General features: G+C 36.1%; 1 protein-coding gene across 8 annotated transcripts in view; it reads left to right on the forward strand.

The window, feature by feature from the left end:
* Positions 1 to 20069, forward strand: part of NEO1 (neogenin 1) — a 260180-nt gene that overhangs the window by 145065 nt on the left and 95046 nt on the right. For all 8 annotated transcript variants that reach the window (XM_045848485.1, XM_045848491.1, XM_045848488.1 and 5 more), the window contains exon 7: positions 563 to 683. In XM_045848485.1, the coding sequence (XP_045704441.1) occupies positions 563 to 683 (121 nt within the window). The remainder of the gene's footprint in view (positions 1 to 562; positions 684 to 20069) is intronic.

Here is a 20069-nt window from a genome sequence, read left to right on the forward strand (position 1 = left end):
TATAGTTAAATTAGCATTTTTACTTTTATCATTTTCATACTATATTTAAAAATCTTAAAACTATACTATACCATATCAATAACAGTAACAATAGTTTGACACCCCCATATAGTACTTTATAGTTTAAGGAAAGCTTGTTTATGTGCAACTTGATTTAACTTACTGTCGTCTGATCTGTTGGAACTATTGATACTAGAAATAATGTTAAAATATATTTCGAACTCACAAGTTCAGACATTCATTGAGGTCACATGCTATTGCATGCCAGGTATTTTTCCAGGCAAAGATGTGAGTTTGCAGATACTGTGGGTATGACTTTCCATGAGTATAAAGTTCTTAATTGTTAATGATGGTATTTTCTGTTTTAGTCAGTTTAAGTCAGTACCTTGTCAATAATATTGAGTTAACAAGTGCACAGGTAGATAATATTCAGTAACTGAATCATACAATTTTACGTATTGTATTTAGGGAATTTTCCTTCCCTAAAGGGCATATTTTTGAGATTTTGAACTAATGTTTATCAGTTGAATCATAAAATTATATTTATATCTTTCTTCTTCAGAAGGAACATAATCTTCAAGTTTTGGGTCTCGTGAAATCAGATGAGGGCTTCTATCAATGCATTGCCGAGAATGATGTTGGAAATGCACAAGCTGGAGCCCAGCTGATCATCCTTGAACATGGTAAGAGGGGCTGAGATAGAGGGAGCAGATGGACCATGTGTTTGAGGAGCTAATACCCATCGCAGTGCCTGTCACTTCAGAGTATCTTACGATTAGTGACCTGTTTGTAAGGGGCAACATTAGGGTATAACCAAGAGGAAAAAAGCAGTCTAACTCATTTCTATGTTTAAAATGACATAAAAACACAGTTTTAGCTGATGTTGAAAAGAAATTGGTGTGAAGAAAAACTGAATAATTATAGTGTTACAAAAATGTTCTTCAGAGTTTAATCATTTTAATCTATAAATATATTTCTGCTCTTAAAATAGAATAACTTTACTTAAAGTAATATTTATTTTTGTACTGAATTTTTCTTCAATTTTTCCAAAATAAAATTAATTTGCTTTTTGGGATTATCACAAAAAAATTTCTTATTGTAAATTCAGGCAACATTGAAAAGTAAAAAGTGCGGGGAATTACACAGCAGTTTCACAAAAACTAAATTAAATTCTTTAATATAAACAAATTAACTATAATAAAGAATTGGAGTGACAAGGTGTTAGCTAGAAAGAAGTAAAGTCTAACAAACATAAGAATGGCAGGCAGAAAAAGCAGGCAGTCACTATCCCTAGGTCTGAGAGAGGGAGCTCAGGAAGAGACCCTCCTCTCGGCTGAGACTACATCATGTTGGAGAGGGTGTGGCCATGGCTTACTGGATGACAGAGCAGTTGTTGTGCAGCCCTGTGGTGGAAATTTGCTTAAAACCCACTGTCTGGTGTGCTGGTGAAAAGCTGTTCACAGGAGGTGTCTCACTGAACACATGGTGCCACAAAACCACCTGAAGTTTGGGGTGTTAGTAGAAGCTACTCTCCAGCACCTGGACTGATAAAATGTAACACATGTGTTAGCTGACAAAGGAAAAATGTATAAAGGGCCAGCATCGTTTTTGCAGAGCAAGCAGTATAGTATGAATTTGAAGCTGAGAGGCAGTAAACTGCTAAGTGGCACATGCTGCAAATCCTGGCACCTAGGAGCACTGTGGGTGAGCAGTACACACAGGTATATCTGACTTCTAGCCTGTTTTCGGCAACAGCATGCTATGGGCATCTTTCCATGTAAGTAAATGGAGATCTGCACCACTATTGTTTATAGTGAGTAGTATATGTGCACTTTGTTTTATATAAATGATTCCTGATGATTAACATTTGAGCTGTTTCCTATGTTTAACTGTTTTGAACAGTTCTGTACTGAATTTCTTGCTATGATTTTCCCGTACTAAATTACTAGAAGTTGAATTGTTGGACAGCAGTTCTGTGTTACATTCATAAGGATACCCACTGGATTTATTATTTATTTGTTTTAGCGAGAGAAACATTTTTCACTTTATGCATTTCTTAAGAATGCATGAAAATAATCCTGTATTAGACATCTGCTCTGGTGTCTGAGTCCAGGTTCAAGTGTGGTCCCAGCCACTTAGCCTTGCCAGGAAAGGTAATTGGCAAAGATGGCACCTCCTCTGGCTATTCACTAAAATAGCATATGGGATTTTTATATGCCATTTCATTAAAGCGTTTTTGATAGTACTATTATAAAAAGGCATAAACTATTAGAATTACTCTTTTTCTTTTCTTCCTGTTCGTCTGTGATTATACCTTTCTCTATTCACTTAAAATGATTTAGTAGAAACATGTCACCTTCACATCTTGGCAAAATGCTTGAGCATGATTACCAAATAAGGCACTAACAGAATTAGTAAGGTAGATATGGCCTTATTTCTTTTTATTAGAGGCAGTGATTTTCCTTAGTAACCTTTGTGGCTCTCTTGGGGTTATTTGCATGGAGCCAAATAAAGGGATTTCAGTACATTTATGTTTGAGATTACCATTATACATTTAACACTAATAGTATAAATGGTTGGCTATGCTAAGAGGTCCCTAAACTAAACCTCTGAAAGTGCTTGAGTAGCATAATAACTATAGTTGCAGTGTGTGTGTTTCTCCCTTCTTGAGACATTTCAAAAACAGTGTTTTGTGGGCTGACAACATATTTTAGTGACCTGTCAGGGATGCATGAAGGATGCATGGATTGTAAGAAGGAAGGTACCGTATTTTGCCATGTATAATGCTCACTTTTTGCCCAAATATTTGAGGGGGGGAATAAGGATGCGCATTATACATGGGTATAATAATTCTGTGTATAACGTGCACAAAAATGTGGGTGTGCATTATATGCACAGCGAAATAGTGTCATTTTATTAATCTTGCTATTTTAATTGCAAAATAAATATTTATGTAGAGAAGTTTAAAGAGAAAATATAACAATTTACAAGATCTGATCTCTACCTTTCTAGAGTTTACAGTATCATGAGGGGTGTAAGAGATGTGTATGACTTTAATGCCAATCTGTAATGTGTTATTTTTATAGTACCAATAAAGCAGTATACAATTCAGAAGAGAGGAATTCTGTCTGTGTGATCAGGAAAGTTGTTATTTATGGAAAGTGTCCCCTTTGTAATAGATCTTGAATGATAACAGTTCCGGATGCTAAAGGAGGACCTGGGTCAATAGGGAAATAGAATAGAGTGGCGCCTGTTCCTGTAGAAGAGTGGCTTGTAAAGACAGAATAGGATCAGATTGATCATGTCCTTGATTATAAATAGTCAAGCATTACTGTAGTAGTAGGGCAGTCTGATGATAAAGTCACGTTTAATTAGAAGAAGGCAGAGTGCAGGAAGCTGGTGGAAGGAATATTGTTTTATGTAAGAGGCCACTGAGTGATAATAAGTACTTACTTGTATTATTCTATAAAATAGAAGTACTTATACTATAAAACATATCCTAATAAAGAGATATTAGTGATTTATCTAATCCAGACTTAATCCGATGCCGACTCTGGCCTGTGGAGTCTGTGTGCTGTGGGTGCAACGAACAAATTCACACGGACTACAGAAGTCCTGTGGAGAAAAAGGGACGCATGGCTGCTAAGTGAAAGAGAGGGTCCGACCCCTGCCTGGACAGGCTTTTATTGCTTTTCTGGGTACATTACATCGAGGATGGTCCTCATTTACTATGCACAGGTTCTCTGTAGGTGATTACCTTTTACAGATAACAAAGAATGTTGCTAATTACTTCAAAGAGAAAGATGTTGCAGATCAAGGGGAAAACATGGTTGAACTGGTTGCCCTCCATACTTGGGAGCTTTAGCACAGATTTTAGGAAATTACTGTAGAGATAAGCAGTAAACATTTGCTGCTTCAATTCAGGGTGAGGGAGTTTTAGCAAAAGCAAGCCTCATGGCAGTCTGGGTATAATGCAGGCCTGATTCCCCACGGGAGAACCTATCCGTGGGCGTGGGTCCTGTGTGCTGATTTGCTCCCCACTGGATTTTCCAAGTCAGGGGCTGGGCTACATTCCCTATGCCATGCGGAACAGTCCCCTATATTAATCAGATGATTGATTGGTTATGAAACATTGTTGTAGCGAAGTCAGATACTTTCAAAGTTTTATCTGGGTGACTGGAAGAATGGTGTTGTCTTTACAAAGATAGAACAGGAACGTGAATCAGAGTGGAAGGGGACTTCTGCTTGTACTCAGGATGTGAAGAATGTGCACAGAGCTTCTCATGCTCACCTACAATAAAAAGGTGGATGATCTACAAAATCACAATTTCTCTGAGCTGAACTTGGAAAGCAACAAAGTAATTTAAATTCTGAAGAATTGGACAGACCTCTTCCCCTAAAGAATGGGCCATGAATTGTTTCCCCTTTGGCAGGGAAGGAGAGAAAGAGATGGCTGCCATCAAAGTAGGTAAGAAGAAATCAGCTAAAATTTTAACTGATTGTTAAAGAGTAAGTATGGACTAATTTGGAATATCTAGGGGCTCCTGATAAAAGGTGTGTTCACACTTGATTGCAAACACATTTCACTGGGTTTCCACAGGATACTTACTATTGAGATTGGGTGCAAGGCAGTGACCTGAGAAAAGTCACCTTGGTGGTGGGTGTAGAGATGAAGGAGGTGATCTGTGGTTGCTGGAAGATAGGTGCAAAGTCCCTCCCATTAACTCAGGGGCCTTTAAACCTCAAACCAATGGCACAGAAAACCTTATTTCATACATTTCTGGAGGGAGACTAGAATAAAACCCTTCTGCTTGTGGAGGGAGGAACCCTTTGGTCCCCAGGACTCAACCAAAGACCCATTGCTGCTGGGGAGAAGGTAGCAGGGAAGACCCTTCACCTCTGAAAAATGTGCAGAAAACTGTTTCAGGCCCCAGTACCTCACACCACTTCCTAGAGAGAGGTCTTTTACTATGGGGGAAGAGTAGGGAAGTACCACTCAAGACCAACACAGATACAGGGTCAATTTTGGCTGCCATAGGAAGGAGAGCTGCAGGGCCTACACAGTACTGGCACTGGTCCAGTTCAACTGAAAATCCCACCTGCCTCAACCATGAGTCACCACCAGGTGACAAACAGGCTTTCTACTGCTGGAGGGAGGTCAAGAATGAATGGAAGGAGATCCCTTTGTAGTAGTGGAATGCAGGAATGGTTCAAAGCTCAAAGGAAAATTATGAAAAACTCTCCAACTCACCTCTCACATTAAGCACCCAATGGTGGTAATCTACTACTAGAAGAATTGGACACCTGTGGTATGCTGAAGGTAACTGTGATAACAATAAAATCTATACCAAGCTCAGTTCCTGTCTAAATTGACTGAACTTCTCCACATGTGACAGAAGAATAGACATACCATTCTAAAATGTAAATAATAATTAAGCATATACTGTGTTCATAGATTAGAGGATCATCATCATTAAAATGCCTATAATACCCAAAGCAGTCTATAGATTAAACACAATCTCTATTAAAATACCAATATTTCACATATTTTACAATTTTAGAACAAATATTTCAAAAATTTATATGGAACCAAAAATGACCCTGAATAGCCACAGCAAACTTGAGAAAGAAGAACGAAGTAGGGGGGATCACAGTACCTGAGATCAAACTATACTATAAGGCCACTGTAATCAAGACAGTCTGGTACTGGCATAAGAACAGACACATAGATCAGTGGATCAGAATAGAGAGACAAATAAACCCATGTTTCTATGGTCAATTAATATTTGATAAAGGGGACAGGAGCATACAATGGAGTAAAAATATCCTCTTCAACAAATGATGCTGGGAGATCTGGAATAGTACATGCAAAAAAATAAAACTAGTCCACTAACTTAAACCATATACCAGAGTAAACTCAAAGTGGATAAAATAATTAAACATAAGCCACAACACCATAAAAGTCCTAAAAGAAAACAGGCAGTGAAATTTCAGATACCCAATGCAGCAATATTTTCACTGATACATCCTTTAGGCCTCAGGGGTATCCAACCTTTTGGTGTCTCTGGGCCACACTGGCAGAAGAAGAATTGTCTTGGGCCACCCATTAAATACACAAACACTAATGAAAACTGATGTGCAAAAAAAGTTTCAAGTAAATGTACAGTTTTATGTTGAACCACATTCATAGCCATCCTGGGCTACATGTGTCCCACCAGCTGCAGTTTGGACCCCTGCATGCGAGGGACATAAAGGAAAGAATAACAAATGAGACTGCATAAAATTAAAAAGCTTCTACACAGCTAAAGCATGAGAAAACATGATCAAAATGAAAAGGTATGCAACCACATGAGAAAACATTTTTACCAACGATACCTCAGACAAGGGTTTGATCTCCAAAATGTATAAAGAATTCATACAACTCAACACCAGGAAAACAAACAATACAATTAAAAAATGGGCAAAGGACTTGAACAGACTCTTCTCCAAGGAGAACATACAGAGGGCCCGTAGGCATATGAAAGGATGCTTCAGCATCACTAGCCATCAGAAAGATGCAGATTAAAACCACAATGAGATACCACCTCACACCAGTCAGAATGGCCATCATAACCAAATCAACAAACAAGTACTGGCGAGGTTGTAGAGAACGGAACCCTAGTGCACTGTTGGTGGGAATGCAGACTGGTGCAACCGCTGTGGAAAACAGTATGGAATTTGCTCAGGAAAACTAAAAATGTAACTTCCTTTTAATCCAGCAATTCCATTGCTGGGGTTATACCCTAAGAATCCCGAATCACCAATTCAAAAGAACCTATGCACCCCAATGTTCATAGCAGCATTATTTATAATAGCCAAGTGCTGGAAACAACCTAAGTGCCCATCAGTAAATGAGTGGATCAAAAAACTGTGGTACACTTTTACAATGGAATACTACACAGAAGAAAGAAAGAACTCTCACATTTCCTGGCAGCATGGATGGAACTGGAGAATATGCTAAGTGAAGTAAGCCAGTCAGTGAAAGACAAATACCATATGACTTCACCTGTAAGTGGAACCTAATGAGTAAAACAAAGGGACAAAATAGAACCAGAGGCATGAAAACAAGGAACAGACTATCAGGTACCAGAGGGGAGGGATAAGGGAGATAAGAGTGGAAAGAAGGGGAAGGGCCTAAAGAACAAGTACAGATGACCCATGGACATGGGCAACAGTGTGGGGATTGACTATGGGAGCAGGGGGTGGGCAGAGCAGAGGAAAGCAACAGGGGAAAATTGGGACAACTGTAATAGAACAATAAAAAAATAAGTGAAAAAAGTAATTATCTCAGTCTCTGCTATTCTGAACACCATGCCCAGCATTCAGTAAAAAATTATTGGACATAAAAAATGGGAAAACTTGCCCATTGTTGAGAGAGAAAGTAATCAATAGAACCAATTTAGGAGACCCAGATATTGGAACTATCAAACTAATTATTAATAACTAATTATTAGACTGTTAAAGGATTTAGTAGATAACTTGAGTGAACAGATGAATGAGAAATTTTTCAGAATGATGGAAACCATGAAGAGATGGAAAATACTTTCATTTGTCCAGAGGGTAAAAGAGTTCCACAATCAGGGAAAGGAAACTATTAAAAAAAAAAACACACACACACACACATCAGAGATGAAGCATCCTTTCAGGTTGGTAGTAGAGTCAACATAGCTAAAGAATTAGTCAACTTGAAGATAATGCAATATAAATGGTTTAAACTGAAATAAAAGAGAGAGGGATAAACAGCATTTAGTATGGGACCATATTTTATGATGTAACATAAGTAAATTGGAGTCTCACAAGAAAAAAAACAAGAGCAAAACATAACATATATTTAGATAGATAATGGCCAAAAATTTCGATAAATGAAAAAGATCATATCACAGGTCCAAAAAGAAGCTCAGACAACTCCAGGTAAGCTAAAAACAATACCAATAATAGTAGTATTGGTAGTAAAATAATGAAACACTGATACACATCATCATTAAACTACTAGAAATCAAACATAATGAGAAAATCTTGAAGGTAGCCAGAACTTTTAAAAAAGAAAAATAAAGTTAAAAAAATACTACAGCAGACATTTTTTTGCCAGAAATGGTGCTAGCAGAAGACAATGGGACAATACTTAACATCCTAAAAGGAAAAAATAAAAGTGAACAATTCATCGCCAATGCACTTGTGCTACACAAAACGTTAAAGGAAGTTCTTCGGACAGAAATAGTGTGATAGCTCACAGAAACTGGGGAGATCATAAAGAAACAAAGCAGGCCAGGGTTTTGTTTCAAAACAAAAAAGTAAATAATGAAATTCTTTTTTTTTTTCTTAATAACTTTAAGAGATAATTGACTGTCTGAACAGTGTTTTTCTGAAAAGGGCTAGATACTAAATATTTTAGGTTTTGTGGGCTAAACAATCTCTATCACAACTACTTAATTTTGTCCTTGAATGTAGCATGAAATCAGTTATTGAACCCAAACAACCGTGACTGTTCTGGTAAAACTTAATTTACAAAACCAGGTGGCAGATTCCAATCTTCTGATCTCTGGCCTAAAGAAAAAGTTTATAACCAATAACATTAAAATACATGATAAAAACAGAGCAGAGTGTAATAGAATTCAAAATAAATTATAATGTTTTCATATTACATATCAAATCATTATTTGAAGTGTAGGCCATGATAAGTTAAATATGCATATTATAAAACCTTAGGAAAACGACTCAAAAAAGAAAAAGAGATACAACTATTGTTGTAAGATATGAATAGTGGAAATACAGTGGAATCCTTAAAACTATTCATTTTAAAAGAAGTAAAATGAAGTAAAAAGGAACAAGAATAAATAAGACAAATAAAAAATAACTAGCAAGATGGTAGATTTAAATCTACCCATATCAATAATTACATTAAATGTAAATGATTCAGGGCTGTCAGGTAAATCTCAATACATGTAAAAGGATTTAAAAATCATTCAAAGTATATTCTCTGGCATCAGTGACATTAAACTAGAAATCAATATCAGAGACCCAGAAAATCCACAAATATTTGGGAATTAAATACCCTTCTAAATAATCTGTGTGTCAAAGAACAATTCACACAGGAAATTAGAAATTATTTTGAATTAATTGAAAACGAAAACATGATTCATCAAAATTTGCACAGTGCAAATAAAGCAGTGTTTTGAGGAAACCTTTTAAAAACTACATTAAAAAGGGCAAATTAAATCTAAAGCATTGAGAAGATGGAAATGGTAAAGAGCAGAAGTAAATGAAATGGAAAACAAAGTACATGAAAGCAAGAGCTGGTTCTTGGAAAAGATTAAATCAGAATATATTTAACCAGACTGATAAAAACAAATGCACAAATTAACAGTATCAGGAATGAAAGGGAGGACATCATTACAAATCAGATACTTTAAGAGGATATAAGGAGATATTGAGAACAACTTTATGCTAATAAATTTGAAAAGGAAGTTAATAGAGCTGGTTTGTTTAGGGTAGTAAAGCATCAATTTAAGATGTACTGAGTATGGACTTCCAGTCAAGATGACACATAGGTAAATGCTACTTGGAACCTCCCACAACTACATCAGAATTACAGCTAAGCTACAGAACAACCACCATTCAAAATCATCTGAAATCTAGCTGAACAGAAATCTTACAACTAAGGATATAAAAAAGAAACCACATCGAGACTGGTAGGAGGAATAGAGAGGTAGAACCAGCTGGTTCCACACCCATGTGTGGTGGTTAAAAACCAGGAGGGAAATCTTGACTGGGGAGGTCACCCTGAGGAGCCAGAGGGGTGCTATATCTTGGATGCCATCAACTTGGTTAACACTGTTAGCCCCACCCTAGTAATTCCCTGAGACCCTGTCCAACCTAATTTTGGGGCCTACTCAAACCCTTTCCAGTGATTTTTCTATACAAATGACCTGTTTTAGCTCATGCTACTAACTTCTGTAAAATCTCTCAAAGCAGCAGCATCTGGCCTCTCCATACCCCTTACCTCTTGCTAAGTAGCCCCAGGCCCAGCACAAGGTGCAGCTGGCCTTGGTTTGCAGCTTGGCCTCTCCCAGCCACCTCCAAGCCCAGGACGAGTAATAGCCATCTGAAGGTTGTTTTGTAGCTCATGCCCGCTGACCTTGGCCTGCACCTCCTGGGAGGCCCCAGAGCCAGCACATGTGGTAGACAGCCTCAGACTGTGCCAAAGCACCATCTAAGCTCCTCCACATTGACATTTCAAGAGGCAGATCCGATGGTCACCAGAGACCCACTTGAAGTGAGCCCTGCTCTGTGAGGTCAGCCCCTGCACAGCAGGTCCTCTGCCAGTCCTTGCAGTCATTGGACCTGGGGGTAAATCCTGTCCATTGACAGCAGTCAAGGCTCAACTACAACGGGGGTGCAGACCGCCCATCTATGAGCGTACAGCAGGGGCAACCAGCTTGAGTGACTGGGGCAGTTGTGCCACTGGCCCCTACAGGACCCATACTACATAAAACCAGGACCAGGAGATGTAACTGCTCTACGTAATATAGAAACTAACGCAAGGTAGCAACCAAAATGAGGAGATAAAGAAACGTGTCCCAAATGAAAGAACAGAACAAAATTCCAGAACTAAGCAAAATGGAGACAAGCATTCTACTAGATGCAGAGTTTAAAATACTGCTTATAGCACTGGCTGTGTAGCTCAGTTGGTTTGAGTGTCTTCCTGACCTGCCACAGTTGTGGGTTTGATCCTTTGTCGGAACATGTACAAGAATAACCAGTGAACATCAGTAAACATAACAACAAATCAGTGTCTGCTTCTCTCTGTCTCTCTTGCAAGTTAATGAACATGCTGACAGGCAAAGATTTTTTTAAAAGAATATAATAATAAAATGAAGAATACATTACAGAGAATCAACAGTAGAGTAGATGAAGCAGGAGATTAAACCAGCCATTTGGAAGATAAGGAAATAGAAAATACCCAATTGAAACAGCAAAAAGATAAAAAGATTCCCCCCTCCAAAAAAAAAATGAGGACAGTTTAAGGAGTGTCTAGGACAACTTCCCGGAGAAGAGAAAGAGCAAGGAATTGAAAACCTATTTGAAAATACAATGACAGAAAACTTCTTTAACCCAGTGATGGAAATAGACATACAAGTCTAGGAAGCACTGTCCCAAACAAGATGGACCCAAACCCAAGAAGCCCATACCAAAATGTGCCATAAAAAAAAATACCAAACAACAAAGAGAGAATCTTTAAAGCAGTGAGAGAACAGCAGTTAGTTACTAGCTGATAGCTCAACAGAAACTCTGCAGCCCGAGAGCCTAATACAAAGTATTTAAAGTGAATAAAAGAAAAGCAAGGACTTACAACCAAGATTACTCTGTCCAGCAAAGCTATCATTTAGAATCAAATGACAGATGAAGAGCTTCCCAGACAAGAAAAGCTAAAGGAAATCATCACCACCTAACCAGTACCACGTGAAATGTTAAAAGATCTTCTTTTTTTAATCCTTATGCAAGGATATGTTTACTAATTTGAAAGAGAGAGAAACACCAGTTGGTCCCCTCTTGTATGCATCTTGAGCGGGGATCAAACCTGCAACCTTGGTCCACAGAACAATGCTCTAACCAACTTAGTCACCTGGCCAGGGCTAGGATCTTCTTTAGGAAGAAAAAAAATATCAAAAGTATGATGATAAAATGTCAAGAAATACTTATCTTTCATCCATATGTTCATTGAAGCATTATTTACAGTAGCCAAGGTATGAAAGCAATCTAAGTGTCCATCAATAGATGAATGGACAATGAAGTGCATATATGCAATGGAATATGACTCAGTCTAAAAAAGAATGAAATTTTGTCATCTTTAACAACATGGATGGACTTAGAAGATACTGTGCTGAGTAAAATAAGTCAGAGATAGAGAAATGCCATATTATTTCACATAAATGCAGAACCTAAAAAACAAGATAAACAAAGAAGCAGAATGGAAACAGATTCATAGATACAGAGAACATTTTGACAGTTGTCAGAGGGGATGGGGCTTGAGGGTGATGGATGAAATAGGTGAAGGGATTAGGAAGTACAATCTGGTAGTTACAGAATAGTCATGGGGATATAAAGTACAGCATAGGGAACATAGTCAATAATATTGTAATAACTGTTTATGGTGTCAGATGGTACTAGATTATTGGGTTAATCACTTTAGTTGTGTAAATGTCTATTCACTGAGTTGTACACCTGCAAATAATATAATATTGTATGTCAACTGTAATTGAAAAATTTAAAACATGTTAAAAAGAAAAAGTAGTTAAAAAATAAAAAGACTTGTTGAGTTTGACCAGATAAAAATGTCTAAAATCAGAGAGCATTTGCTGTCAGAAGATCAGGAAAGAGGTTTGAAGAAGAAAATAAGTTCTAGTTATGATAGATCTGAAGATTTTTAACCAAACTCTTCTTTTGCTACAAATTAGGGCAGCAAAGCATTTTATTTTCTTATATGAAGAGAATGTTGTGTTCTCAGCTGTCATGTGGTAATTTTTCACACTATTAAAAGTTAGAACTCCTCAATCTTCTCTTCAATACATGGAGTTATCTAGTCTTTTCTTTCCTCTGCCTTCAGAGGAATGTCTTACTCATCTAAAGTTCATCTTTGAATATCCTCTTGAAGATCTCCATAGATACCATCATTATAATTGTTCATCATTTTTTGCAATGTGTTTTTTTTTTCTTAATGGTCAGGAAATTCTTTCTTGTTCCTGCCTTAAACCACCACTGTTTTCTGTGGACCTATACCTCAGAATCTTGTTTTATCTACTCATAGATAGCATTTATTCCCGTACTGTTTTTAGCCTTCCAATTCATTATTTAAATTATTTCTAATTGAACCTATTTTATCCTGCTAATTTAAAAAAAAAATTAATCTCAGTCTTTTGTATATCATTTTTAAAATATGATAGCCTAAAAGAAGCTGGAAGAGAAGCTTATATAGCAGAAATAGCACTTCACAATTTTTTAGTATATGAAAAAGTAAAATCACAAAATCGGTGTGGATCGGAAGGATCATACATTAAATGAAGAATTAGGTGGCGATTTGGAAATAATTAAATTTTATATTTATCTTTTATCAAAGTAAAATACAGAGTTAAAATTTTAATTAAATCAATAAAAAGGTTGAAAGATGATAGAAGAGTTTTGCCATTTGGTTTTACATTTAAAAGACATAAAAGAGAATGCAGATGAAAATTTTGGTATTATAGGGTATAAAAACTTAAATCTTCTGTATATAAAATATGAGAAGTACCATAACCAAATTAAAGTGTCTGACAAGCAGGGGAAGAATATCTCAAGAATTACAGAAATTTAATATTCTGAACATAACAAGAACACACACAAATGAATATGATAAAATAAGTAACATGGCATATAATTTACAATAGAGCAAAGATAAAGATAGATTGTTTAAACATGACAGATGTTTTGAGAGATTTTAGAAAAGTTGGAAGCATGATCCAAGACAGGCCATTGTTGGATGGGACAGGACTCTCAGGGATGAATCACCATGGTGGGCCAGATAGTGTGAGCCAGGTTGATATCTCATATAGGATGCTCTCCTGCTGGCCCTGTGAGCAGAGGGCTCAGAAGAGGAACAATTTCCTCTATCAGCACTTCTGTCTGGGAGAAAACTGGCCCTCCAGCTCTCGCTCTGATACTGGACTATTCAGTTCCTCCCCGTATATTGCTTGTGCCTTTCAATTTGCTGCCCACACAGTAGAGCTCAGAGGGAGTGAGACCAAGTAAATCCATGCATGAGCCCTTGAAGAATTACCTGGGACTGCAGAATCCCTTTGTCTCCCTCAGCCTTGATCCCTGATGGTTTTTTCAGCCAAAAGTTATGGTACTTCTCTTCCTAGCACTGGAACCCAAGGCTGGGAGTCTTGGTGTGGGGGTGGGACCCCTCACTCCTCAGGGGGACTTCCCTAAATATACTTCCTTAAAATGTTTAAAATGAAATTTTTAATGTTCAACTTTACTTTTATGCATTTTTAGGAAGAGACACTTGATTTTAGAAGATCTTGGGGCTTTTAAAATATTCAATAAATAGCATTTTTATTTGCTGCAGTTCAAATTGATATTATCTGTCATTTTAGCTAAAATACAGTCTATCTTAAAATCATATATTGAATGATTTTAAGTATTGGCATATAATTATTACAAGTATATGAAGAGTAGTAAGAACTAAGGTAAAATTTGTTTTTGTCCATTAACTTTTTATTAGTCTGTCTTCTGTCAGTTTGACTTTAAAAATAGTTTCCAAAAATATTATGTAAGACTGAAATGCAAAAACACACAGCATTATAATTTTTTTCTCTGTACATCTGTTCATATAAGTGTGATAATTGACATTTTTTATTTCCAGTAAGGGAAGATTTGTTAGTGAAAATGGAGTAATATAAGCTTGTTTTTAATAAAGGAAATTCATATTTTACCAGCTCATAAAATGACTTCTAGGATATTATGGCTGTGGTAGATAAGGAAACATGAGCTTCACTTTTTCTTTTTTTTTTTTTCTTTTTTTTTCTTTTTTTTGACCAGAAACATTAGTAAAAAATTCCATATAGTACCCAAGGTAAATATTGACTAATAAAAGTCCTGGAACAAGTGACTAATGGCCTGGCATGATTTAAAGTTGGCTAGATGGCAGGAAATTATTAGTCCTTAGTGGAATATTTTAAATCTGAAGCACCAGATAGATGATAGTTGGTATTGATTTTAATCAAAAAATAAATTATAATAATTTATTTTGCTTTTTTGTAACAATAATAACTTTAAGAAAAGTTTTAACTTGAGATAACAGTGATGAAATTTGACTTCTGAATCATGAATTCTATGTCCAGGAACTTCCTAATATTAAAAGTGCTTCTAATGTCAATGCCTAGGTTGTAATTCTTGACTGCCATTTACTTGCTGAGTGATTGAATCATATACTAAAATTCTGTGATTTTTATTTTCTATAAAAGGAAGGAATTAAGTTATCTCTTAGGTCCCTTATCACTCAGATAATCTATTAAATGAAGTTGTTTTAGAAATTTATGCATTAAATATTGAATATAATGTTCATTTCATAATACTTCTTCTGTCTAGGTATTGAAATAAATGGATGTATTATTTGTTGAAACAGTGAAACATTGCCAGTTAATAATTTTATTACCTGTCACAATGAATATAACAAAACAAACTTTGTGTTAAAAATCTGAAGTGTTGGCTTCATGTCCCAGTCCCACTATAGCTAAGGTAGTTTGTCTCTCTGACCATCAGTTTCTTTGTTAGGGATAAACAGTAGTCTGCACAGCATACCTCTGAAGGGCAAATAGAATAATATATGTTAAACATTTTGTAAATTGTAATTACTCTGTAACTTTGACTGTAATTTGAAAGAATGTACAAGGCAAAGCTACCAGCATTAAACTAAATTAAAATAAAGATAAAAGTTTAACTTCATGAAGCAAGATTTGAAGATTTTTTTCACTAGCCAGCAAACCTATTTAATATTTAGTTACATTATTTAAATTTGCAAAATAAGAAAAAAAATCTTACGAGACCAGATTGCAAAATATTTAAATGGTTGTCTGGTTAAAATTGAACTTGCACTAAAATGATTTTAAATAAATGTGACACATACTCATTGTTGCAAATAAGAATGTATAATTGACAAATAAAGGTAAACATACCTTTTAACTCTTTCCCCAATCATGATTTCTAGAGATAGCCCTTGTTAACAGACATTACTTACATATTTATTCATTCAGTAAATATTTGTTTAGAAAAATTCTATATGGTATATAAAATTCTAGATTCATTGTGTTAAGCGGTGGGATGAAATAGTCAAAAACCAGACACAATTCTCTGCCCTCAAAATGCTTATGTTCTATTAGCAGAGACAGCCATTAAGCAAGTAAATAAATAAACAAAATAGTTGTTTTATGTTTACTTAAAGGAAATAAAAAGAATGCTCTGATAAAGAATTATTGAGGGTATATCAATGTTTACTTTAAATAGGATTGACAGAGAGGGCCTTTCTGATGGGATGTGTAAATTGAGACCAGAGCGTTAGACGTCTCTGCGTGTTTTATGCTTCCAAATACACGTACACACATCTATATGTACACATTTTCTTGTAGAAGTAAAATTCTATTTTCCTGTGACTTTCCTAAACAGTATGTGTGGACATGTCTGTAGTGAGAGGTTAATCTTTTCTTATCTGCCCTGTTCTTATCAGGCCAAGGTGTCAGGCTTGTGTTTGCATTCTTGATGGTAGTATAATTTTTTTGAAATGCATTTAATAACAATTTAGAATTCATATGTCTTTTATCCAGTGACCCTATTTATAATAATTTATCTTGCAGGTGCTTAAAGATATTTCTCTTAGACTGACATAAATCTGGAAACATTGCAGTCAATACAACCAATAAGCAGGCTGGCTAAATACAGTACAGTGGAAGACTAGTGAGCTGTGAAAAAATCAGATAGCTGTGAAGAGCATCCAGCTTTACATTCTTAATAAAGCAAGCTGTAGAAAATATGCGCAGTCTGATTTCATTCATGGGAAAGGTGAGAAAAGAGGCTGCAGCTGTACATAGGCTTGAACACAAAGGTTTGTTAATTGTGTTTATATCTGAGGAGCAGAATCGGAAAGTCTGAAGAGGGGAGAGAGGACAAACAATGTTTTACAAAATTTTTGAAAAGCCACATAAAAACAGGTCAGAAATTAAACCTGGAATATTGCAATCAGGTCTATACATAGTGATTTTTACTTTGTTCAGTGTGATTTAAAACTTTTTTAATTTTTATTTTTGAAAAAAAAATGCTATGTGGGAACAATAGGTTGTTAAAAATATGTGGTAACTATCTCCAAGTGCCAGCCATTACAGCATTTTTTTCCTGGGAGATAAATTGTGTTACATAAATGCTAAGGCTGTTAGGTATCAGATACTCAAAGCAAATTGGTTTTGTTAAACCAACAAGTATTTTACTGAGTACATGTACTTTGTAAATAGAGATTCACCTGGCACAGATTACACTACGTAGGCCATTGGAAGAGAGAATGTAAAACCAGAGAGTCTAGCTAGAATGGACCTTAGAAATCTGAGCATCTAGTCTAGCTAAGCTGAGCTGGAGACTCGGTTTAGTGACTTGCCTTATATAACACTAGCTAGTTAGCATCAAAGTCATGACTAATACCTAGGTGTACCATTTTAAAATTTACTACTTTAGCAAGTTAAATGTTTCCAAGACAAAGATAATTTACATATTCTTAATTTCTGGTTCCATCTTTTCAGTCTCTTGTGAGTCCATCTTTTGACAAGGTCAGTGAGGTATATGATTTTGCAAGGATGACCATACATCTTGTGTGCCCCAGACAGTCCTAGTTTATGTCTGTTGTCTCAGCATAACTATGAAAAGTGCCTCTTTCACCCTCAGAGGTGTATGGGTATGGTCAGTATATTTTATGGTCACTCCAAGTATTGCCAACTTGTTGAATCTGAAAGGTTCTTAACAGTTCTGTACTAGGATAGAGGTTTTGGATTATGAATCTAAAGAATTGCGTTGCGAGCTGTGCTGAATGTCAGAGGCTGCTGTAAGTCGGAATGGGAAGAGAGGTTTCTGCTGGGTTTGGCAGAGTAGGAGGGCTTCTTGAAACATGGCATTTGGGCTGAGCATAGACAGGTAAGTGGGATTATAGATTGATTGAGTTACACAAAAATGAAAAAGGATGACATTTCAGCTGTATAAATAAGAAGGCTCCAAGTGCATTTAAAGAATAGTAAGCTGCTCAGTCTGCCCCCGCTGGAACGAATAGGAATAGAGGAGCATACATGCTGGAAAGGGTGTGTGTGAGCCAGATTTTTAATACCTCGTCTAAAGGTTGGGATTTTTTGAGTAACTGGAAGACCCTAGCACTTTTCAGGTACAGGAAAAAATAAGTAGTACTTTAAGAGGATTAGTGTATTGGGGGTGTATTTTGGGTTCAGAAAGAAAAATAGGGAATCTGTGATACCCATTAGGACAATTTTGTGCCAAATCAGATGTGTTGTTTAAGACCCTTAACTAGGCGGAGACAATGGAAGGAGAAACTCTTATTCCTCAGGGGCTCATACATGATATTTATTAAATGTCAGATAGATGTTTTTACAAAGACAGATAGAACAAGGTTTGTGAGTTTTGGGGCACTTAAGATAAGGGAGAGGAAAAGATAGAAGTTTTACACTAAATAGAAATAGAGGGATTCTCTGTATAAATATGAGGTTATGATCTTAGTCTACTTAGGTTAAGAAGGTTTGCCTTCCTTACTGTTGAGTTCTGCTATAATGACTGCTCTGATTTTAAATAACTTTGGAGTGGTAGAAATGTGATTCGAGTATGATTAGTTTGTGTAATATTTCATCTTTGTCAAGAGTCATGAATCTTAAGATCACAACTTATAAGGTCCAAATAATAACTTAGTGCCTCAGTTATAATTTTTTGATGTTAGCAGTTAGAAGTTCTGCAGATGACTTTTCTGGACACAAAGATGGATTTAGAGATTATCAGAAAGCAAGCTTGAATTTGAATTTGATGCCATTATTTTGTTATAAAGAAAGAATCCATTATGCAGTGCTAAAACACCAGAAGGAAGATAGTATGTCTGAACATTTTTTAATGGGTGGCTATATTTAAAAGATGCTAAATTATACAATAATGTCATAGTTGGCAGAATATCATTTGGGTCTGAAAGACATCACTGACAACCTGGCTGTTTATAGACTTGATTTCATATAGTTTCAGTGCTGGATCGGTATTTTTCTTTGGTTATGGTGTTGTTGGCATTGAAAATATCTCCCAACTGATGCTTAAGATATCATCAGAAGTAAAAAGTGTAGTATAATGTGATATGCAGTTTAAGAAATGTTTTTCTATAGTATAAGGATATAAATGCTGCTACTGCCTCATAACTACTATAGTAGTTAGTAGTATATAATTATTAATATAGTAGTTATATTTTTTTAATATTTTAGTGGTATGCACAGTTTTAAAAGCAACCTTTGTTGAGGAGACTGATGATACAGGATGAAAGGAGAGGCTATCTTTTTTCTGGGCTCACTGCTGTGATAGGTGCGTCATTGGCATCTGGCACACCTTTTTTAATGAGTGCTTTTGATGTCAGGAAAATGTCAGATGACTTCCTTAAAAGTGAAACATCTCTCCTGCACAGAGGAATGGGAGGAATATTTTGTGTTCATTTTAATTTATAACTTCCTTCAATTGTTTATGTGTAAAGTCATATGTTTAAAACAGCAGTTCACTGCAAGGGCTGCTTATCAGAACACACACCCACTAAAACTCTCCAATAGAGTACATTCTTCTGTTGCCAGATTAGTCTCCTGTACTTTTGGGACGTAGTTTGTCAGCGGAGCAGCTCTAAAGTCTGGGATCATTCACATGGAACTCTTATTCCCTTGCATCGAAATGGTCTGAGTACTCAGAATATGTAGCCTTAGCAAACTACTTTTGTGAGTTTATGTTCACACTGCATTGTGCCCCTAACCAGTCTCCTAGCTGTTTAGAAGCCGAGCTGATGGACATTTCAGGTATTTGAATAGCTTTGAGTTACTTCATTTTGGAATACGTTATTCTCTCCCAACCAGGAAGACCTGTACTGAATTCATAAGCACTAACTTAATTGGGTCTCAGACTGCTGGGAAATACTCCCTTTCTATTCCCTGTATATTGATTATTTTTAACTTTCATGCTCTTCAAACCTGTAGTTCCCCTACTGTGAGCAGATGACCACATTTCTCAGTTCATTGGAATTTGAGATTCTTTCTGTGGTATAATGCGTGGCCAGTTTTTTGGTGACAGCTGTGTGGGTCTTGTGTTTGCCGCATATAACCATTTGTAAAGATCTATTAGGCCAAACGTGTTACTTGTGTTTGTAAACTCCTTTAGAGCCTTACCTAATTTTGTTTACTTAATCTGCCAATTTCTAAGAAAATATTTTTAAGAAAGGT

Source organism: Phyllostomus hastatus, unplaced genomic scaffold (genome assembly GCF_019186645.2).
Source record: "Phyllostomus hastatus isolate PE091 unplaced genomic scaffold, TTU_PhHast_1.1 phas_contig_62, whole genome shotgun sequence".
Lineage (NCBI taxonomy): Eukaryota > Metazoa > Chordata > Mammalia > Chiroptera > Phyllostomidae > Phyllostomus > Phyllostomus hastatus.